We start from the raw sequence: 23,721 nt of genomic DNA, 5'->3' as shown, positions 1-23,721 counted from the left end.
TGTATTTTGTGGGTGAAACTTGGTAGCCAATTGCACACAGCATTTTTGGAGGGATTATTACCCAGGTCTGCTCGCTTGCGAGGCCAGCGCACTGACCATCACGCTGTGGGACTCCACAATAAAATGCAATGCAGACAGAACGTCCGTTGAGCATCAACTCATCTTTGGTGAGGGAAAAGAATTCTGAGGAAAATCAACAACAACAGTGGTTTCTTACATCCAGCTCTGCCTTCTGTACTTGGATTTGACTGTACACACGGCCGCCTTCTTCTCCGCACACCATCCGCAGCTCGTCTTTGTTCAGGGAAAAGATCTGTGCCCCTGTGAGTACCCCCAGACTCATTGTCGTCCTGTAATACAATGCTCCCAGATTTAGGAATTATGATGCGGTGCTTGAATTGTCTCAAAACCCTGTTAATAATAATCCTTGCATTTGATACAGCTCCTTATCACGTCGTTGAGACGTCTAAAAGCGCTTCACAGCATATATTGCAAAGTGGATTGACTGTGTATTTTGTGGACAAAACACAGCAGCCAATTTGCATCCAGCAGTGTCCCACAAACAGTCATGGATTGAGTGATTACANTTTTTTCTTCTGTTCTGCGAAGTGTAGTGACTGTGTATTTTGTAGGCACAGGTTGGCAAGAGCCAAGGCTTAGGGACCAGAGTATGAGTTGGGGTACTGCTGGAGTTCTAACCAGTTAAAGGCACATAACTTGCTGTTGAGACTACTGTCTGGCATACTTTCCCGCTGCTTATCCAGCTCAGCTGGGATGACCTTAACCGTTAGGGCTTTGGATTGAGGAGTTAACAGGAACTGAGTGGAAGAATTCCCTGCCCCCAGTGACTGGTCTGCCCTTCCAAGTCCTGCCGTCTGGTAGGAATGGGTCAAAAGGTTATGGGTTTCAGCCCTTGCTGCAGGTCCTAGCTAGGCTGACACTCCCATGTATTGTTGAGTTAACACTCTAGGTCTGTTCTGGTGGTTCAGATGGACAATAAAGATCCCATGACCCTGACGAACAAGATGTTGGGACAGATGAACTACGGATTAGATTTGAGAAGGGTGGAATCCAGGAGGGGTTGGAAGATGACCGAAGAGCAATCAAATAAGTTGGTCTTGAGACAGACCTTGAAGGAGGCGAGGGAAGGGATGAGGTGAATAAAATAGAATAAGGTGGGAGACGTGGAGCAGGCCAGAGCTTGCCGAGCAGAGGGGGTAATGCAACAAATTCTGGTATTATCCATTACTCACGGTTTGCTGAAGGCTTTTGCATCTAACCAGGCTTTGACCTCCTCAGCACTGGACTCGTAGCTGAAGGGCACAGACACAGATGATTGCTTTGGGAGGTGGAAATTCCGGGCCTGTGGCTTGGTTTTGTTGGAGGTGATTAAATGCAGCAACTCGTCATTCACTTCATCCATCTGGTTGAACATCTCTGTGGGGTTACAGAGAAACACTCAACAAAATCATGATTCATATCCACTACCTCTCCCTCAGGCCACTGAAACCCTCATCCACCTTTTCATTACATCCAGTCTTGACTACGCTAACTCCCTGCTCGCCGGACTTCTCAGTTCTTCCCTCCACAAGCTACAGATTATTCAGAACTCTGCAGCTTGTGTCCTCCCCTGCACTAAGCTCTGTGAGCCAATCTCTCCTATCCTCACCTGGCTTCACTGGCTCCCCATGCCCCCCAGAAGATCCTTGTCCTCACCTGTAAAGAACTCCATGCTCTTGTTCCACCCTACCTCCGAGACCTATTAAAACTTCACCAACCTAATCGCTCTCTCAACTCTGCTGGTACTGACTGGGCAGCTCCACGTCCCCCACCCTTCCTGCTCCACTATTGGCAGTCTGGCCTTCAGCCTTTTTGCCTCCATCCTCTGGACTCAATCCCAGAGCCCTTCTGCCTCTCCCCCTCCCTTGCCTCCTTCAAGGCCTGTTTCAAGAGCATCCTTTTGGTCCATGCCTTTGGTCATCTTCCCTCCTCCACATCATTCTGACCCCAACCTGTAGCTCTGGTGCAAACCCCTCATTGTCCAGCGCCTTGCGACGTCCTCCCGACATGAAAGATGCTATATAAATACAATTTTGTTGCTTCTCATAGAAGACACTTACGGTTAATGGAAGATGGAAGAGAAAGCAAACTCAGAACAATACTTTCAGGTACGTCAAAACAGGAGGACACAAGGGCAACAAGGTCAGGGATGTGACGGGCAATTTCAAGACTGGCAGTGGTAATCAATTCTTATAAGGCTGATTCGGATGGCACAATGTAGAGTGTTTGCACGTGCACACATTTGATGAACACTTACGTTTTTCCCGTGACATAGGCTTGCTGATTATTCCTGGCAGCTCATAGCTTCCCTGCCTTACGTGGCCCGTGAAGGGACCTGGGCTGCTCGGCCCCATGCCTCTGACACCAGGCTCTCCTTTGTACCACTGATTCTGCAGAAAACATTGTCATCTGATGTAACTAGATGCTGCTATCAGTGGAGGTAACAAATAATAATAATTCTTGCATTTGGCGTGGCGCCTTTCACATCGGGAGGACATCTTAAAGCTTCATAGGATAATAATAATCCTTGCATTTGAAATAACACCTTATCACATTGTTGAGATGTCTCAAGGCATTTCACAGGTTATAACTGGGTGAAATTCAGCAGCCAGTTTGCGCACAGCAATGTCCCACAGTCATGGACTAATTTTATTAGCGGGATTTGTTTACCAGGGCACTGGGAAAAAACTCCCTTTTCTTCTCAAATAGTGCAATGGAATCTTTAACGTTCACCGGAACAGGCAGATGGGACTTTGGTTTAACAGCTCATCCAAAGGATGGCACTTCTGACAATGCAACACACCTGTAGCACTGCATTGCGATGTCAGCCTAGACTTTGTGATTCCAAGACCCGACATTGGGTTTGAACCCACAACCTTCTTACTGAGAAGCAAGAGTGCTACCAATGAGCCAGGCAGACGCACAGTGAAGTGCTGTGATTGTATGTTCTGCGGGTGAATGTGGCAGCCAATTTGCAGACAGCAATACCTGCATATATTCATGAAGTGAAAGTTCAATTTTATCTGGGTGATTGCTGGCCAGGACACTAGCGAAACTGCGGAATTTGTTTAGGAGGGTGCATCCCTCTGGGAAGAGAGTGGTCATTTCATTCCAGGCATGGAAATTTCCAAGTATAGGTGGTATACGTATGTGGAACTCTCAGTCTGCTTTGGATAACCTTAGGCACAGTGATGGGTTTCCGCATGTGACCAAATAATAATAATAATAATAGTTGTATTTGTTATAGCGCCTTATGACTTCGTTGAAACGTCTCAAAGAGCTTCACAGAATGTACTGTAAAGTGAATTGACTGTATTTTGTGAGCGATACATGCCAGCCAATTGCACACAGCAGTGTCTCACAAACAATCGTGGATTGAGTGACCAAATTATTATGTTTTTTTGGAGGGATTATTACCCACAGAAAGTGATCCACCAATCAAGGAACAACTGGGTTCCTATTTACTGCTAGGTTAACAAAGGCGTGTGGAATAAGGAAGCTTGCCTAAGCTTTCACCCTGCCCAGGAATCAAACCCACGTCCTCTCGCTTGCGAGGCAAGTGCTCTAACCAAATCGCTACAGGACTCCACAAATATTTTGCCTTTGCTTGTGCACAGTGTTACCTACCGGCTGGCCTTGGCTGTAATGCTGCTCAGGCTGGGCAGAAATCTCATCTATGTTCACAATATCCAGCATATTACTTGGGACAATGCCAATTTCCCCAAACTTGCTCTTCAGTTTCCACCAGGTTTTGTGATCTTCCAGCATCTGCAGGGGGCAGGAGAGAGCCAGCAGGTCAGAGAGAGATCGTTCTACCCTAGGGTGGTGCCCACTGCAATGCCTGCGTACCCCATTGCCTCAGGGAAAACAAACATTTTGTTGTAAAAAAAAGCGCAAGACTTAACTGTTCCTGGGAAAAAGTCACCATTGTGAACACTAAGGAGGCGCAAGAATGAAAATTATAACCTGTGATGTAATAATTAGCACATTGTTGATAGATACGGTCGACGAGTCCAGTCAATGAATAAAGATTGGCTAAAGGTGTGACTGTGACTCTCCCCCCCTCCCCCATTATAATGGTTGTCCATTAATGGGACGTTTTTCCGACGTGAAGCGCGCTATACAAGTGTAATTTGTTGTTGTTGTGCCAAACCCAGCCTATGCTGCCATTCCACTTGCTGGGCTCGAAACAGGCCCTTGAGCTGATGGTTACTAGTTTTACTTAACAACAGGAAAAATAAAACTGAGTTGTGCCAGTAACTCTCGTCCAGAAAGTCCGATGGCAGCATGGGGCAGCTTGAGGCCCAACCATTGACAGAATTGGATGGCGGGGTGGTGGGGGGGGGGCTAAAATTCACAGCAGCGACCAGTCTTTAGTTTTGACTTGACTTTTTTATCAGTGCTGTGATAATCATCAACAGTGTATAGTGCAGCCCCATTTATAACGTGTTTATTTAGGATCCATAAAATCCATGCCAGGCCTGCCATGGGGTGTGGTTGCCGGTCTGGGTTTGTACATTCACTGCATGTGTCTGCTGTAATATTAAATGGCGGCCAGTGTATGGGAAACCAAAATGGATGAGTTCAGGTCATATGTTGCCACTGCTGTCACTTCCTGCTGGCTACTCATGGGCGAGATACAGGAAATGCTGGCAACGGTGACCAGGAAGTTGCAACCCTGAACAACAACAACACGATTACATTTGATTAGTGCCTTTCACACCAAGCTGGGGTCGGGGGGGAGGGGGAGAAGGGGGAGGGGAGGGGAAGGGGGGTGGCCGATGGCATGGTCGAAGAGGAGTCTTAAGGCGGGACTTGAAGGAGGCTAAGGAGGGGGCGAGGCGGAGTGACTGGGGGATGGAATTCCAGAGGTGGGGAGCAGAGTGGCTGAAGGCTCTCCCGCCAATGGTGGGGCGGTTAGGTCAGGGGATGTGGAACAGGCCAGAGCCGGCTGAGTGGAGGGAGCGGGCGGGTTGGTAGGGGGTTAGGAGGTCGCAGAGGTAGGGTGGGGAGAGGGCTTTGTAGGTGAGGACCAGGATCTTGAACTGGATCCTCTAAAGGATAGGGAGCCAATGGAGTCAGGCGAGAATGAGGGAGATGGGGTCACAGAGTTTGGTGCAGGAGATGACACGGGCTGCAGAGTTCTGGATTATCTGCAGCCTGTGGAGGGAGGAGTTGGGAAGGCCGACAAGCAGGGAGTTTGCATAGTCGAGCCTGGAGGTAATGAAGGCATGAACAAGAGTTTCAGCGGCCTGAGGGGTGAGGTAGTGGTGGATTTGGGCGATGTTACGGAGGTGAGGGAAGGCAGAGAGGGTCATGGCTTGGATGTGGGGAAGAAAAGACAGTTGAGGGTCGAACAAGACACCTAGGTTCCTGACTGGAGTTGAAGTGTGCAACCATGAAGGTTGATGCTGCCAGAGCCTGAGGTGCTGAGGCGCTGGCGCGAGCCAATCAGGAGGGCCTCAGTCTTGCTCACATTCAACTGTAGGAAATTTGCCCTCATCCAGGACTTGATGTCCGACAGGGAGTCTGTCAGGATAGCAGTGGTACTGGAGTTGAGAGTGGAGGCAGAAAGATAAGAGTTGGGTGTCATCCGCATACATATGGAAGTTGACCCCATGTCTGCGGATGATGTCATCGAGGGGGAGCATGTAGATATTAAAGAGGAGAGGGCCAAGGACAGAGCCCTGGGGGATGCCAGACATGACAGTGCGGGGGCTGGAGGAGAAATGATTAGAGCTAACAAAGTGGGAGATGTGAGAGAGATAGGAATCGAACCAGGCAAGGGCAGGTCTGCGAAGATTAAGTAAAGAGGAAAGGCGGTGTATGAGGATGGAGTGGTCAACAGTGTCGAAGGCAGCAGAGAGGTCAAGGAGGACAAGGGACAGAGGGAACCCGGATCACAGATGTTCAGAATGTCATTTATGACTTTGATTAGGGCTGATTCCATGCTATGGGCAGCACGGAAGCCAGATTGGCGGGTTCAAAGAGGAAATGGCAAGAAAGAAAGGAGCGAGCTGGGACGCGATAACTCGATCCAGGAATGGGAGATTAGAGATGGGGTGGTAGCTGGAGAGAAGGGATGAGTCCAGGGAAGGTTTTTTCAAGATGGGTGTGATGATGGCTGTTTTTAGGGAGGGTGGGAACTGAACTGGTGGACAAGGAGAGGTTGATGATGTGATGACGTCGGATAGGAGAGGGGCCAGAAAGTGGAGCTGGGAGATGAGAGAGGTAGGGATGGGATCGAGGGAACAGGTGGTGGGTTTGAGCTTGTGGACAGTCGTGGTGAGGGAGGAGGGGTTGTCCTTAGCCTCTGAAGTGATCCCAAAACTTCAATGAGATTGTGCGGTTAACTTGACTGCGAAAAACTGCTTGAACTTTGACTTCTCCACCTCCGCCTCAGTCCCACAATATCTCCCGAACCTCTCAATCGGAGTCTGGCTGTGGAATTAATGAGAGATACTGACTGATTCCACACACAAGGTCAGCGCTGCCCAAGACAGACCAGAGAGAAAAGGCTGCTCACCTCCAGGATCTCATCCTTCATGACAGAAAGCTCGCTGGAATTTCTTGCCACAAAGTCATATATCACCCGAACAAGTTTCTTTGCCTGCGGGGGGACTGGCGCATCGTAGCTTCGACTGAAAGATCACAAGACAAGTTTGGATGAAGAAGGCTCTTTGGCCCTCTGATCTCGATCATCCAGAACAAATACCTCTCCCTTCCTGACAACCTCTGGGTAAAGAAATACTTCCTGGTGTCTGTCCTGAAGTTGTCCTTTGCAACTCTGAACCTGCGTCCTACTGTTTTGGTGCAATCTGAAACTGCTGGACTTCTCTGATGTAAAATAGACAGCAATTCAATGATTACTCATCTACTGCCTTACAGGAAAGCTTTATCGAAACGTCTCAGAGGAATATCATAGAATTTCTCTTTCCGAATGATGTCAATGGGATCTTTAACATCCAAATAAAGAACAGGCAGATGGGACCTCGAACAATGCAGTTCTCTCCTAGAACTCAGCTGAAGTATCAGCCTAGACTATCATCTCATCTTCCAGACTCCTTTAAAAGCTTTAAAACTTTAAAAGCTTTGTTGTCACCCTGGCTCAGTCGGTAGCACACTCGCCTCTGGGTTAGAGGGTTGTGGGTTCAAGCCCCGAGTTGGCACTTTGAGCTCACAGTCTAGGCTGACCTTTCAGTGCATTGTTGAGAAAGTGCTGTATCCTTGGAAGTACTCAGATGAGACAATAAACTGAGGTCCTGTCTACCTGTTCAGGTGGCTATTAAAGATCCCACAGCACTAATGGAAAAGAGAAGGGAGTTTCTCTCCACGTCCCGGCCAAAATCCTCCAGATTAATTGGTCACTCACCTCATGGCTCTTTGCGGGACATTAGTGTCTTAAACGCGTGCTGAGTTTCCCTTTACGGTTGGTTGACAGACATGCTTTCCTTTGTTTCTTAAAAATCGTGTTCCACAAACTGAGCGTACGTATCGAACGCTGTCTGTTTCAAGTCAGTCCAGTTAATCATACCTACCAGAAGTCCATTCCCACAGAGATATCTAATCTATTGCCATGGAGCTGTACCCCCCCAAGTGTGTGTCTCTCCAAATATCGTCACTTAGTTTAAACAGAAGGCCCGCACCTCAGGGGAGCCCTCTCCACCTGTTCCCATTCCTGCCTTCCCCACGCTCTCCACCCTGCGCTTACTCTTTGCTTTTTGGTCAGTTTGAAAAATTAAACCCTGATGGAGTGAAAACAATTGATACCCGTCGTCTCCAGTTAACAAAGCACATCATACTGGTACACAGTGCAAGGCAACAGCTTGTATTTATACCAAATACCTATTACTTGCATATAGAAAGTTTCATGGCTGTTTGTGGGAAGTTGCTATAAGCAAACTACCTGCCACATTCGCCTACAAAATCCGCAGTCACTGCACTTCAGAGGAAAGTCCTGTGAAGTGCTTTTGAGACATCTCAATGACAAGACACCGGGAGAAACTCCCTTCTCTTTTCGAAAAAAATGCCACAGGCTACCTGAACAGTAGACGGGACCTCGGTTTAACGTCTCAGCCAAAGGACGGCACCTCTGTCATTGCAGTGCTCCCCCAGCACTGTATTTGAGTGCCAAATGCTAGCTTCCAAATTCAGGCTGAATTGAAGAATTTCCCACAATTTGAACCATCTTAAATTTGAAATGCCTTTAATTCCAGCCTTCTGGTCTCTGCCAGTACCACTATTAACCTAACTCCAGATGGCGTGTTAACTTTGACCCACATAGCTCTCTCTCTCTCTCCCCACTTCCGACAGGAAATATTCTCTAGCCTGGATGACAGGAGCATACTGTGAACAACAGGAAGGTGGCTGTATCTCCGGGCTTATCTGCTTCCATGGTAATTAGAGGCTATTAGCTATATTAAACCACCTTGAGACTTATGGGTCAATGGACCCTTCAGGTTTTCAATGAAGCCTTTCAGTCCTGGCTTTGTTTACAGGTTTAAATGACGTAAAAACATTTCAAAACACAACCTGCAATACAACAAACAACTTGGCCAACAAAACGCACAGTCACTACACTCTGGCCTAGCAGATAATCCCCAGAAGAAATGTAGTCATTCACTCCACAGCTACGTTTGTGGGATGTTGCTGTGAGCCAATTTGGCTGCCACGTTTGCCTACAAAAAAATGTGGTCACTGCACTTGGATCTCCTGTGAAATGCTTTGAGATGTCCTCCTGACACGAAAGGCGCTGTATCAAACATAAGGACTATTAAGAATAATAAGCAAAAGTAATATGGTTTTTACTGTAGTAATAGTAATCCTTGCATTTGATATAGCGCTTTTCACGTCGGGAGGATGTCCCGAAGCGCTTCACAGAACACACTGTAAAGTGAATTGACTGCATAGTTGTGGACGAACGTGGCAGCCAATTGCACACAGCAATGTCCCACAAATTGATAGATAGATTGAAAATTAACAATTTATTATTGTTTTTGGTTTTGGAGGGATTATTATTAGGCTCTGTGTGGAGTAAGGAAACTTGCCCAAGGTTTCGCCCTCTGCCTGGAATTGAACTCAGGTCTCTCGCTTGCAAAGCGAGTGCTCTAACCACTGAGCTACAGGACTCCACAATGTAGTGGATGCAGTGACTGTATGTTGAGGCGAATGTAGCAGCCGATGTGCACACAGCAATGCCTCACAAACAGCCATGGAGTGAGTGAGTCAATTTCGGTATTTGGGGGATTGTTGGCCAGAATTCCAAGAGAAACTCAATTCACTTTTAGAATACTGCCGTGGGATTTTTAACATCAACCCGAACAGGCAGATGGAACCTTGGATTAACATCTGATCCAAGGGACAGCAACTCAGACGATGTAGCGCTTCCGTAACAATGCTGTGGAGTTTCAGCCTAGATCATTGCTCCAAGTGCCGCTATGGTACTTGAACCCACAATACTCTGACCTGGAAGCGACAATATTATCAACTGGACCAGGATTGTGTCAGAAGCAAAAAAACACTGATATAGTGTGTCTGCACCAGTGGGAAGGAGCATAATAGACGGAGCACCAGTTAGCCAAAGGTTACCTATCACGCCGAGTGAGGTTGTGTCTGTAGGAATCCACCGGAGGATTCTGCTCAAGGGCTTGACCTCTCTTGAGCGAGGTGTTGCGGGAAGGAAACCCGTTGGGTGGAACGTAAGCAGGTGGCATTGACTGATGGAACAAAGGGAAAGAATAGTATCAGGCAGGATGGGTTTGTAGATGACAAGCGCAACAACTAACAAAGCAAAGCAACATTAAATTAAATTCAGTTATGCCAAACAGCTTCACGGAAAGAAATAAATAAAATCGCTTGCATTTTTATCGTGTTCATAATATCAATAAACATTTCAGTTCTTGCCGGTTTATGTGGAGCAGCCAGATTTCTGCCAGCAAATGCTATGACCAATTTGTGCAGAGTAAGGCTCCCCCCCACCCAAACAGCCATCAGACAAATGACCAATTCATTTGTAAGATTGCTGGCCAAGACTTTTCAAATAGTGTCACAAGATCTTTAATGTTCAAAACTAAGGAAAAGTTTATGGCCAGTGCCTTGACCAACAATCCTCCAGATCAATTGGTCACTGGCTTCCTGGCTCTTCATGGGAGCTTGCTGTCAACAGATGACCTGTTTTTGCCCACAAAATATAGTCACTCCACTTTTCAGTATATATCCTGTGTTGTGCTTTCAGACATTTCAACGCTACATCAAATGCAAGGATTATTATTATTATATATAATGGCCTTCAGATAGAAAAATGTGCAGCCGTAGACGGGTCTTCATTTTAACATCTCATCCATAGGATGACAGCTCCCCCAATGCTGCATTACAGTGTCGGCTTAGTCTGTGAGGCCGATTCTACCAAACAGGGGCTTAAACCCACGACCTTCTGACTCAGAGGCGAGAATGCTACTAACTGAGCCAGTCTGACACCTCTGAGAGCTTCCAGGCTACGTAACAAAGGCCAGGCTTATTCTGGTTTTAAGGTCTCATTACCTCCTCAGAGTAACGCCTCATGCCCTCTGGCATACGTTGTACGTCGCCCATGCCGGGGCCAGGGCCATGGCCGGGGCCGGCGGCGAGCTCTGGCTCCATCTCCCAGGGAACCCCTCGGAAGTGGTCGTGAGGTGGCTCCCAGCCATTCCTGAACTTGGGCCTGTACGGCGGGACAATGTTCTCCATGGGCCAGTCCGCTCTGCCAAGCAAAATAACAAATTAAAAATCAGTCGACACTGACAACCGCAGAAACTAATTGTTACCATTTTCCTACACTTCACAGCTGTGTAAAGGGAAGTGACCTTATTGCCAAGGCCCTGATGTCCTTTATAACAGCAACTTCCATTTATGCAGCGCTTTCACATCGGGAGGACAACAGTAACAACTACTTGCATTCATACAGCTCATGCAGGGAAGCATCCCAGAGCGCTTGTCAGTGGCAGAGCATGACCCCGAGCAGGGAGGAGAGGTGAGGTGACCGTGAGCACGGTTGAAGAGAAAGATCTTCGGGTGTGACCGACTGAGCCAGGTGGGAGAATTGCGTTCATTCCTGGTCCCCATGCCACACAAAAAAATAACTGGAAACCCCAAATGCACCTTGTGTTCAAAGCACCATGGTCCAATGCTACATCTCCATCTCCCCCTGTGGAGAGATCTACCTCAAATTGGGAGTTGAGGTACAGATCAGCCATGGTCTAATGGCAGGACAGGCTCAAGGGGCCGAATGGCCTACTACTGTTCCAATGTATGTCACTAGTGCACTCACCAGGAGCAGTTCCATGTTCTTACCTGGATCTCGTCCAGCATTCGCCCAGCATTTCCCACAGTGTTATCTCTTTGGGGGACAAGTGACTCCTTAGAAACTCCACAGCTTCTTTGGAGAGCAGGGGATTGACAATGGATGCAGGCAACTCTGGTCCTCCTATAGTCTTTAACATCTGCACCAGAAACAGCATTGCGTGAGAACCCTATGCAAGGGCAATGGGATGTTCACCCCCATTATCAGACCTCGTCCCCACACCCATCACTCTTTTACATAGATTCTAATAATAATAATCCTTGCATTTGATATAGCGCCTTATCATGTCATTGAGACATCTCAAAGTGCTTCACGGAATAGACTGTATATTTGTGGGAGAAACATAGCTGCCAATTGGGCACAGCAGTGTCCCACAAGCAGTTGTGGATTGAGCGACCTAATTATTATGTTTTTAAATTAATTTTTACCAAATCCAACAGCTGCCTCTCAACAGCAGATCGAGAATCAGCCGACCTCCCTTCTTTGGGGTACAAATTCCGTTCAGCAGCGCCCCCATTGCCTTTGATGATTTCTCCCATTATAGTTCAGACACAGTGCGAGATACTGAGCCTAACGCACTTTAAGAGCAGGGACGGTGTGTGTGGTCCAGGGAGACCAGATATCAGGAGGAGTAAACAACAGAAAAAGAAAATCAATGCAACTTCCTCCCACCACCCATTAAACCATCTGCACTCAATGCAAGCTGCCATTTTGAGACCTTACCATCTCGAGTGGACCAAACAAAAAGTGAGTCAGTTCCACTGCGTTAGGGTTCTGGATGTGCTTCTTTAGTCTAGCCTGCAGACAAAATAACAGATTGTTATCAGGATCCACTGTCAAATCTTTATTTATTTGTTTTTAGCCCCATTCCGCTCTCATGACCATGAGAGTGGGATGGTGTAAGAACACTAGAGGATGAGTCAAGGCTTGGGGATCCCAGACTGTGTGTTGGGGTAACTGCTGGATTCTAACCAGGTAAAACCGCTTAGCTTGCCATTGATATCGCTGTCTGACAAGCTTTCCCGCTGCTTGTTCAGTTAAGACCACCCTACCCATTCAGGCTTTGGCTTGCAGGGTTAGTAGGAGCTGAGTGAGATGATTCCCTGTCTCCAGTGATTGGTCTGCCCAGTGACCCTGAGTTACTGCAGACCCGCCTGGCTCAGGAACCCGACTCCGGAGACCGCCACAGAGGGCTGGCCCGATTCCAACATTCCATTGCTAAACATGTCACCTTCTAGTAAGTTAAGCTCCAAGAGACCCCACTTACCTCCCCACCCAAGGAGGATAGTCACCAGTTGGTCATACTCAAATTTACATTAGACAGTGGATGGTACATTCACCACTGTTCCCATTATAACCAAGTAATGAAAAGGATGCTATTTTTAGGAGATGAATCCCATTGTTAAGTTAGCACTCTGGCGTCTTGTGACAATAGTGCACACAGGATTCAATCTCTGATAACAAATGAATAGCTGGTTTGAAAAATACAGTAGAATGCTGTAGTGGAGGTCAGCCACTACTCCCCGAAACGCTGGAACACTCAATCCCTCTGCCTTGTCCCCTCTCTACCCTCTTTCAAGTCCCACCTGAAGATCTTCCTCTTTGAACGTGCTTATTCAATTAAGTCAGGCTCGGAGTCAGGCTCCGTCACTGTTAAGCATTCTGAGACGCTACCCTGCGTGGAGGGAGCTATATAAGTGCGAGTTATTGCTGTTGTTCTTGGATGCTCACACAGATGGATTCCAATACATGTATTCAATGTTAAACCATTAGCATTAAGCTTTCCAAGGAGAGTCGTGATATCAGTCAGAGGCCACGCAGAGCTCAGTCTCTGATGCTCAACAAAGTACTTTAATCTACTGCATTGCCTTGCAACATTCACACTGAAAACTGAACGTCAGAATCTCACAATTGACCGATCCCATTTGCTCCCACACAATCGCACAGCCGAGTCCTTAGTGTAATAATAATAATCCTTCCATTTGATACAGCGGCTCTCACGTCAGAAATAAACTCCCTTCTCTTTTCGAATATTGTCCCAGGATCTTTAATGTCCACCTGAACAGGCCGACAGAAGCTTGGGCTTCCTTGTAGCTGAGCTTCTCTAAGGAGACATACTTGGCAATGGAATATTAGAATTGAATCAACCCTCTCTGGTGATCTTGGTAGTCCATTTCCTGAACCTAGCAGGTCCACCATACTCCAGAACCCAGCCAACCTGCCTCATCGGCAGGACTTGAAGGGGCAGATCATTGGGAGCAGGGATTTTTACCACTCAGCTCCTATTGACCATGCAAGCCAAAGTCTAACTGGTAGGGTAGTTAGTCCTAACTGGATAAGCCGCGGGCAGCTTGCCGCATAGTGCTCTCACCGACAAACTATGCTATGTTTAGCCAGTTAAACTTCAGCAGTACCCCCAACGCACACTCTGGGGTCCTCAAGCCTTGGCTCTCACCAACCTGCGCTTAATAATCTCTTGAATTCGATGAGCAGGGTGCATCTCTCCAGGGAGAGTGCGCATTTCAATCCAGACACAGGGAAATTTCCACGTGTAGGTGGCATACATATATAGAATTCTCAGTCTGATTTGGATACTCTTAAGCATGGTGATGGGTTTCTGCATGTGTCAAGACACTCGACTGATCAAAAAAATGATCACATCTTTACATCTGTCTGTGAACCTTCGGGTCTAAATCAACCTTGTCCTAGCCTATGAGACGTCTTTGTGAAAACCGAATGATCCCATGTGAAGGGTGCTGTGTAATGCGAGTTGTAGCCTTTGCTCTCACCAGCAGATTGAAGGCCAGCTTGATTTTCTGTAGGCAGTCAGTGAACTCTGCCAGCACTGGAGGCCTGGCTCGTAAAGTCAGCATTCCCTCTGTGCAGAGAGAGAAAGAGTCATGTCAGCACACAGTGACTTAGGACATACATCGCATGTAGAAACCCTCCAGCTTTTCTGTCCCTACCCTCTGGAACTCCATCCCTGAATCGCTCCACCTTGCCCGCTCTCTTGCCTCCTTCAAGGCTGGTCTCAAGACCTTCCCCTTTGACCTTTGTGCCTTCGGCCACACTCCCATCCTCACTCCCACTACCCTCGATTCCAGCCCCCAGCTCGGGCACTATGCAGCACCCTTGGATTATCCTTCCGACATAAAAGGCGCTGTATAAATGTAAATTTTTTGTTGTTGTTAAAATTTCTCATCTTCTGAGCCTTAAGAGTACGGCCTTAAAATTTTTTGAAAAATGTCAGAAAACCCTTATATTCGGTCTCAAATTGGAAACTAGAGTGGAAGACAAGAGAAAGAGGAGAGAGAGGAGTGGAGGATGCACTGGAGGTAAGAGAGAGAAGAGAGAGAGAAGAATGGTGGGACAGAGGGAAGGAGAGAAAAATGGAGGGAGGGAGGGAGGGAGAGAGAGAGGAGGAGGAAGGCGAGAGAGAGGAATGGATGGAGAGAGAGATAGGAGTGGAGGGCGGGAGGGAGGGAGGGAGAGTAAAAACAGAGAGTAGAGAAAAGATGGGTACCTGCTGGGGCTTTCTTTTTGTTTTTCTTGGCTTTTTTCCTCTGGTTCAGCTGGGCGACGGCCTGTGTAGATTTCTGTAGGTTGGTGATGAAGAACTCAATGTCGTCCAGCGTGCAATTGAGCATTTGCTGAGGAAGCGAAGAGAAGGCGGGCGTGAGCGGGTGTGAGCAGAGTGTGAGGGTGTAAGAGTGGGTGAGAGCGAGTGTAAGCAGGTGTGAGCGGGGTGAGCGGATGAGAGCAGACGATAAAAAACAGTCACTGCATCCTCCAGACATGGGAGGGGGAATGAGGGAAGCGAGGGAGGGTGGGGCGTGGCGGGCGGGGGGTTGAGGGGGGATGGAGGCAATAAGTGAAGGGAGGGAAGGAGAGGTGGATAAGGAGAGAGTTAATTTTCTGTGGGGTGGGTTTATAATGTGATCACCCCCGGGGAGGAGGGAAAGGAGTCCTGTAACCATGGTAACCTGTGTATGGAGCAACACCTCACCAATCACTCACCACATCTTTCTCAACCCTCTGGGCCAGGATTATAGGAGATTCCTCGTATTCCTGGGAGTTCACGCTTCTCCGGTCAAAGTCCACTGTGGAGCGAGACCAAGGGTTAGTCACTGGATCAGCATCTCACCATCAGGTACAGGGCAGATACAGGGCAGATATAGCACACCAACTCACTCACAGTGTAGATATAGCATAGACATAGCACAGCATCTCACCACTAGCACACACATATAGCACAGACATAACAACGCAGACACAACAGCGCAATATTTTTCCAAGTCATCCGGAAAGACACACATGATTTTGCAGCGTGTATGGTGCCATTCACAGGTCGTTGCTGTCAGGTGTAGTTACTATTTTGGAGACAACTGTGGCAGTCACTTTTGTGCACTGCAAAGCCTCATTTGAAGGACGACATTTCCGATAAAGCAGTGCCCCCCAGCACTGCACTGGAGCAGGGACTGTGAAGGTCCCGATGTGAGGCTTGAACCCACAATCTTCTGGTCCCAGAGACAATCGAGCTGCCGACTAAGCCAAACAACCAACACGGGTAAAGCACAGATTTCAAGTTGGAGAGTCTCATTCAGCTACTCCTGAAAAGCACCCTGTGTGAGTGAGGTCTGAGCACGGAGGAGCTTTACCTTGGTCACTTCGAATAAGTCCCCGGCTACTGACGATGCCGGGAGAAGTGGCAGGTGCGGTTCCCTGAGGGTGAGCGGGGATTATGGTCTCTCGCTGTTTCTTCATTTTCTCCTGATTCACCCTGGTAACAAACACAAGCTTATGACAGGCTGGCAGAGTCCGATCACAAATAAGCACAAGAGCTATTTCGCTCACGATTACGCAAATCCTCACCGCGGTGACTAGTATCGAAATCAGAGAGCTTGGTCAGAGCCTCTCTGACCCTCTGCAATACTCTCTAAAATCCCAACCCTAACCTGCTCTCCTCCCATTGCCCTGCTCTGCCCTCTGTACTGTTTAACATTATTTGTTTTGGTCAGCCGACTGTCTGATACACGCGGAAACCCATCCTCATGTTTAAGAGCATCCAAGCCAGTCTGAGAGTGCCACCGACACATGTAAATTCCTGTCTTATGCTCCTTTACTCAACTTATTATATTCCTTAAGTATTCATTCAATTGCCTTGTAAATGCTGTGGATTCTAATTTCCTTGCAAATGCTGCTATGGACTCAAATTTAACAGCCATGTATAGTGAGGCAATCCACATCCCAGTATAAAAACAATCTTTCTAACCTCTCCTTTTTTCTGGTATAAATTCTCAATTCACGGCCCACTGACTCACCATTCAGTGATGACAAGCTGTGTGATTGCTCTATCAATAGCATGCATCATTATGAAAACCTCCACACGATTCGCCCTTATCCTTTGCTCAGGCAGATAAAACCACGCCAGCTTTTCAAGTATTACTCGTCACGACTAAACCACACAGCTTTGTGGACAGCTGACTGAGGAATCTCTTGTGTGCCGCTAGATGTCACTAATATTGTTAGTTAAGTGACACCTTGTGGTTACCGGGGACAGGGAGTCATCCTCCTCAGCCCCTGTTAACCCTGCGAACCAAAGTCCTAACATTAGGCTGGTCTTAGATGGACAAACAGCGGGAAAGCTTGCCAGACAGTGATATCAATGGCAAGCTAAGTAGTTTTAGCTGTTTAGACTCCAGCACATTCTGGGGATCACAAGCCTTGGCTCTTACCAAACTGCACCTAATATATTCCGGAATTGGGTAAGCAGGATGCATCCCTCCAAGAAGAGAGTGCGCATTCCATTCCAACAGTCTATCTCTGCTCTTAATCATGGCGATGAGTTTCTGGATGTGTCAAATACCTGGTTGACCAAAAAAAGATGTACTGGTGACGCCTTGTGTTCTGCAGTAAGTTTCTCAGTCTGCTGCTGGGAGGTCACTCATTGGTCTTAGCATTGTGAATGTCGCAACGTGGGATGTGTTAACGATCACTGGTGATGTCATCAAACGATAGAAAATCAGCCTTCTGCTGCTTTGTGCCCTGTGTTAACCTGAGCACTGAACTAGCCTGAGCCCTACACTAGCTTGACCACTATATTAGCTTGAGCTCTGCTAATCCGAGCCCTGTGTTAGTCTGCCTTCTGCACATGTTTAAAGTCCTTACTTCAAAGTCTGAGGCCGCATTTTTCGCCCGTGTTTGCAGTCAGAAATTGCGCTGTCGACATCAGCGTGGATCATGTCCGCCTGGGGAGAAAGCGCAGAAATAGATTCAAAAATAGGGTTTTTGTGGATGCATTTGGATGAAGAGGGAAAATAAGACAGGAAAACTACAGTCTCGAGACCAGGGAATTTCATTCTTCCCTCACCACCTTCTGAAGTGGGTGGATGGGTGGTGGGGTAAGGGGGGGATGTGTGGGGGAGGGGAGGAGATGACATGAAGACTGGTTGAGAGGCAAGCGAGGGAATGAGAAATCGTTTTAAAATCCTCCTTTTCGAGTCCCACTTGAAGCAAAGCTCCAGCTCAAACTCACTATTTTTTTTGCGCATTGAACCTGATGACTAAGGAGACAGAATAACATAATCTGTACCCACACAGAAAGCAAACCATTCACCCATATTCGCATTCGTTGTGACGCAACACCTTTCACATAGGAAGAATGTTTCTCACACACCAAACAAAGACGGTGGGTGTTTCCCCCACAGGGAACGAGAGGAAGGAGGATTTAAACAGTGTTGACCAAAGGCACGGGCAAAGAGCTATGTCTTTAAGAGGATTTTTATGAGCAGGGAGAGAAAGTGGAGGGAAAGAGCTCCATAGAGGTGCATGCTAGCTGAAGGCTTGGCCATCAACATAAAACAGAGAGCGAGGAATGGGCAGCAGACTGGAATTGCAAGGTCGGAAGCCACAGGAGAGGAATTAAGCTTGTTAATAATAACTTACATTCATATAACTTTATTCACACCACAGACCATCAAACTGGCTGACGTGTTTGCCTACAAAATACACAGTTGCTGCACTTTACAGTGAATGCTGTGAAGTGCTTGGAGATGTTCTGATGTGAAGAGATGCTGTAGTGAACTTGAGGGTTATTTTATTCGCATGCGTAGCTCTCTCATATCAAAAAATACCGAACACAGTACAGCTGTACACTCAGTGCTCTTGGTGATAGGAGAGGTAATTATAAATCCCGCTTCCTGATCTGGAATCATCCTCCCACTGGAAGGAACATCTCTTTTCTCCAGTTAGTATAAACAACAACAACTTGCATTTATATAATTCCTTCACGTGGGGCAGTGCTGGGAGCGCTTAACAGTGACGAAGCCTGATACTGAGCTGGGGAGAGGGAAGAGAGGGAAGAGTAAGCACTGTCGAAGAGGAAGGTCTTCAGTCGTGATCTAAAAGAGAGGAAGGAGGGGGCAAGTCGGAAGGATTGGGGGAAGAGAATTCCAAAGCTTCGGGGCGTAATGGCTAATGGTGCAGCAGAGGGGACAAGGAATGAGCAGGAGGCCAGAGCTAGCCGAGCAGATGCAGCAGGTAGTGGAGTGGGGAGAAAGCAGGTCAGAAAGCTAGGGAGGTGCCAGGGTGTGAAGGGAGTGTGAGGATCTTGAACGATCCCTTCGGGAGCCAGTGGAGGTGGAGCCTGCCAAGGACTGGTGGGATGGGGGCTACGGACTGTAATGTAAACAAGGCATGTGTTACACCTCCCACCCCTCCCCCATCCTCCCACTCAGTTACTCACGTCCACTTCGTCACAGTTGAAGAAATGTATATCAGGTCTATACTGATCTGGGTCCTGGCACACGAGGAGTAAGATTGACGGGTATTTGGAATGGTTGGGAACCGTCTGGCAGTGCTGCACCGTGTTCAGGGGGAAGTTCTCCAGTTCAACCTACGGGTGAGAACACATACTGAGATCAGGAGCCGTTCCAACAGTGGGGACTCCAGCCCAGGCCACACACAGGCACCGAGCACATCAGCCTCCTATTTCCCTCAATGTCGGGATCGATCAGGGACAAACCAGGAATGCCGTCAAAGGGGAAATAACCAAACAGCAGATGTAACAGACTGTCCGCAGCATGGTGTCTCCTGCCAGCACTAGTGGCTTAAAGAGGCATGTGTTAGCAGAGCGGGGTCAGGCTGGTCCAACAGGCGAGTAATAATAGTAACAATAATCCTTGCATTTCATATAGCGCCTGATCACTGTAAAATGAATTGACTATATTTTATGGGGGAAACGCAGCAGCCAATTGCCCACAGCAGTGTCCCACAAACAGTCGTGGATTGAGTGACCAAAGCATTATTTTTTTGAAGGGATTATTACCCATGAAAAAGCGATCCACTGATCGACTAACAACCAGGTTCCTACTTTATTGCTCGGTAACAGAGTAAGGAACCTTGCCTAATGTTTCACTCTGCCAGGGAATCAAATCCAGATCCTCTCACTTGTGAGGCGAGTGCTCTAACCAACACGCTTCAGGACTCCAAATCATTGGAGAATTCGCACTGAATGGTGCAGCTGGTGATGTGGGCTTCGCAGTGGTTCACTCCGAATCCTTCAGCCCAACTCATTCATGCCCCACTTCCCCATTTAGACACAAAGTGGGGTTTATTCCAGCTATGTGGGGCATTTTGAGTAAAATCCTGGAAAGCATTTTGAGACATCATAAGGCGCTATACTGCACCAAATACAAGGATTATCATTTTTAGATCTCATCCCAGATCTGGGCTTGTCTTAGCTCCCTTTACCCAACACTTATAGACCAACAGTCTGACCATCTGTATTTGAGCTATCGATGCTGTGTGCAAATTGGCTGTGCTTGCTGACAAAATGCACAGTCACTATTTTTTATTATAAATCCCGGGAAACACTTTGACATGTCTCGCCGAGGTGCTAGAGTGCTATATCAAGTGCAAGGATCATTATTATCTCCCTATCTCCCAACAAGTCCAGTTAAATGAATAAAGTTAGTTTAGAAGACGGGAAGGGTGTGAACAAGGTGGAGGGACGCTTGAATTTTCTGACAGAAGCTCAGAAGCCCACTTACCTGACTTTCACAGTCCAGCAATCTGACCACGTTTTCATTGATCTGGAGTAACATCTCTTGGGTCCACACCTTCCCCTTGGAATCCAGGTGAAACAGCTTCTTGATGGCATCGTCTATGGTCACAACGGCCTCGCTCTTGTCCATCGAAAATGTGGCAATGTGCTGCAAGTGAAGAACAAAACAGCTTTATTTTGAGAAACTTCACTCTTGCTCCTGGAGAACCTGACAGTATTGTTCTGGCTTTCCAACAAATAGCAACAATTTACAGTTATACAGCGCCTTTGATGTTGGGAAGATGTCTCATACAGGTGACTGGGGGCCAGAGGTGGTGCGTGAAAACCTTTTCGGTGGTGGGGCGGGGGGAGCTGCATAAAACTCAGTTAAAAGGTCGGTCGGTGTCTTTATCTATCCCATTTAACATCTTCTAAATCTCTAGTCTTCACAGTTGAAGAGGCTCATCTTATCATGTCATTCCTCATAGCTTATCCCATGAATGCAGTTTCTTTCCTCCACACCGCCTCTATAGTACTTTCTTTGTCATCGCTTACCTCCACGTGGTACTGTGATGTCTCTTGCTTGATAACATTGTCGTTGGAATACTTCTTCCGTTGTTCTGTAACAGATATTACGCAGGATTAAGCACACTGCCCTTGTTTCCTCTCTTCTGACAGAATGGGAGGCATCAGGCATCAGAGAGTTGGACAACAACAACAACAAATTGTATTTGTATAGCACCTTTTATGTCGGGAGGATGTCCCAAGGTGCTGGACAATGAGGGATATGCACCCAAGCTGTGGGTTGTGATCAGGAAAGGGTGGAGGGCAAGTGGTGTGGAGGAGGGAAGATGATCGAAGGCACGGTCGAAAAGGAAGGTCTTGAGATGGGCCATGAAGGAAGCAAGGGAGGGCGACAAGGCAGAAGGGCTCCAGGATGGAATTCCAAAGTGGTGGGTGTTTAATGGAATTTTGAAGACAGCAAGTGAGAGCAGTTGGGAGGCAAAAGGATTTTGGGAGGAAGGCACAGTGAGCTGAAAGCTCGGCATTGGTGGTGGGTCCAGAGGTGGAGAGAGAGGGGCAACAGGCCTGGGTTTTGGGAGAGTGGGTGTGAGAGAACAGGTAGAGTGAACATCCCCCTTGCTCTTCCCCGTCTCATGAGTCAAAGGTGTCAGATAGCTGAAGCCAAGAGGAACCTTTGTGAGCGACAGGCAGCCCTGCTATCAATAAGGTTAAATAGTAATGATCTTATCAGTGCACAGAATCACCAGCTGCGAGGAAATGGACGTCCATTTGTGCTGTCATTAAACTTGTCGAAATATAAAACCAGCCATTGTTCTCGCTGCTGAATCTATGGCATCTGCCTCTTTCTAGTTGCACAGCAACTCGAATCACTAATCTGATATCATCTAAACATCCTCATATTGCTGTCATCCTGAGGTGTGTGAGGAAAACTGAGCGTCGAGAGACACCTCTCTGATCATCGTCTCTTCCCTAGAAGTAACTTAATGCCTTTACCTTCGCACACATACCCACACTACACCCAGTGCTACCACGCTGTTGTGTTGACCCTTGTTTGTGAGCCAAACTCACAGTAGGAAGCTTATCAAATGTGCAATGGTCTGAATCAATTCCAGGTCCTAACTGTCCAAATAGAGAACAGGCCAAAACAATGCTCTTACTGGTCTTTTAGCAGCATAAATTTTGTGGGCCAGGTCAAGTGCGTCAGCCTGGCTCAGTTGGGAGCACCCTCGCCTCTGATCCAGAAGTTGTTGGTTCAAGACCTGCATTCGGGGACTTTGAGCTCACGTAGTTTAGCTGACACTCCAATGGAGTGCTTGTGGTGGTGCGCTAATTGTTAGAGGTGCCGTCCTTCAGATGAGATGTTAAATCGAGATCCCATCTGCCTGTTCCTTGTGGGCATTCAAAGATCCCATGCCACTATTCAAAAAGAGAAGGGAGTTTCGCCTGATGTCCTGGCCAACAATTCTTCAGTTAAAAAAATGGTCAAATTCAAATCCTGGCTGTTTATGGGCCATTGTTGTATGCAAATGGCACATTCACCTACAATATTGTTGTCAAATCGAGCTTTTGTCTCAAAGAGCTTCACAGAATACCAGAAGTCCACTTTGACTTAAAACAAATTTAAGTTCCGACGGAATTGTGAAAAACTCCTCAAATCAGTCTACATTTGGAAGCCAGTCTCCTGAAGGTTCTTAAAAAGATTCCTACCTTCAGGTTATAATAATAATAATAATATTCCTTGCATTTGATATAGAGCCTCATCACATATTTGAGAAGTCTCAAAGCTCTTCGCAGAGTACGCTGGAAAATAAATTGTATATTTTGTCAGTGAAATGCGGCAGCCAATTGTGCACAGCAGTGTCCCACAAATAGCAACGGATTAAGTGACCAAATTATTTATTTTTTAATTTATATTTTGAAGGGTTGTTAATCACTTGTGAGGTTAGTGCTCTAACCACTACACTACAGGACTTACAGAGTAGAGTGTCTTTCATAAAGGAGAACATCTCAGAGCACTTTACATGGATGGTGGAGCGCAGCATGGTGGGAAGGGAATATTGAAGGCAGCAAGTGAGAGGAGTTGGGATCCAAAGGGATTTCAGGAGGAACGCACAGTGGCTGAAAACTCGGCATTGACGATAAGTCAGAGTGGGTGAGAGAGGGGCAGCAGGCCTGGCTTTGGGGGGAGTGGGTGTGGGAGAGCATGGCTGATATTGGCCAGCCATGAGGGCAGCGTCTTTGAGGGCAGCCAAAGCAAGGCATTATCACTGCACCACAGGCGGCCTGACAACAGACGCTGCTGACATGATCCCAGAGCACAGTGTGTGACAGGATTTGCTGGGGTCTGGCTCCAGTCCAGCTCTCCTTTGTGTTGTACATTCTGGGGGCAGCTTTCCTTGAAATCTCTACAGTCCGTGGGTCTACCATTCCATCTCATTGGGGAGTCCTGTAGCGTATTAGTCAGAGCGCTTGCCTCGCAAGCAAGAGGACCCGGGTTTGATTCCCAGGCAGGGCGAAACCTTAGGCAAGTTTCCTTACTCCACAGTCCTTTATTTATCCAGCAATAAGTAGGAACTCGGTTGTTAGTCAATTGGCAGATTGTTTTCTAGGGGTAATAATCCCTCCCCCACCAAAAAAACAATAATAATTTGGTCACTCAATCCACGACTGTTTGTGGGACACTGCTGTGTGCAAGTGGCTGCCGCTTTTTGCCCACAATTCATTTTACAGTCTATTTTGGTGATGTGTTTTGAGA

The 23,721-nt window shown here is 47.4% G+C and overlaps 1 protein-coding gene across 5 annotated transcripts in view; it reads right to left on the bottom strand.

Annotated features, from left to right (window-relative positions):
- Nucleotides 1-23,721, bottom strand: part of eps8l2 (EPS8 like 2) — a 59,277-nt gene that overhangs the window by 3,484 nt on the left and 32,072 nt on the right. For all 5 annotated transcript variants that reach the window (XM_042341413.1, XM_042341414.1, XM_007887463.2 and 2 more), the window contains 17 exons: nt 20,997-21,061; nt 20,449-20,610; nt 19,143-19,292; nt 17,567-17,646; nt 16,057-16,178; nt 15,416-15,498; nt 14,922-15,048; nt 14,188-14,276; nt 12,122-12,196; nt 11,389-11,537; nt 10,600-10,798; nt 9,649-9,776; nt 6,587-6,701; nt 3,688-3,828; nt 2,318-2,450; nt 1,254-1,437; nt 218-350 (listed from right to left, as the gene is read on the bottom strand). In XM_042341413.1, the coding sequence (XP_042197347.1) occupies nt 218-350; nt 1,254-1,437; nt 2,318-2,450; nt 3,688-3,828; nt 6,587-6,701; nt 9,649-9,776; nt 10,600-10,798; nt 11,389-11,537; nt 12,122-12,196; nt 14,188-14,276; nt 14,922-15,048; nt 15,416-15,498; nt 16,057-16,178; nt 17,567-17,646; nt 19,143-19,292; nt 20,449-20,610; nt 20,997-21,061 (2,135 nt within the window). The remainder of the gene's footprint in view (nt 1-217; nt 351-1,253; nt 1,438-2,317; nt 2,451-3,687; nt 3,829-6,586; nt 6,702-9,648; nt 9,777-10,599; nt 10,799-11,388; nt 11,538-12,121; nt 12,197-14,187; nt 14,277-14,921; nt 15,049-15,415; nt 15,499-16,056; nt 16,179-17,566; nt 17,647-19,142; nt 19,293-20,448; nt 20,611-20,996; nt 21,062-23,721) is intronic.

Source organism: Callorhinchus milii, unplaced genomic scaffold (assembly GCF_018977255.1).
Source record: "Callorhinchus milii isolate IMCB2004 unplaced genomic scaffold, IMCB_Cmil_1.0 Scaffold17, whole genome shotgun sequence".
NCBI lineage: Eukaryota > Metazoa > Chordata > Chondrichthyes > Chimaeriformes > Callorhinchidae > Callorhinchus > Callorhinchus milii.
Note: the sequence above shows the minus strand (reverse complement) of the source record. Positions and strands in the feature narration are given on the sequence as shown.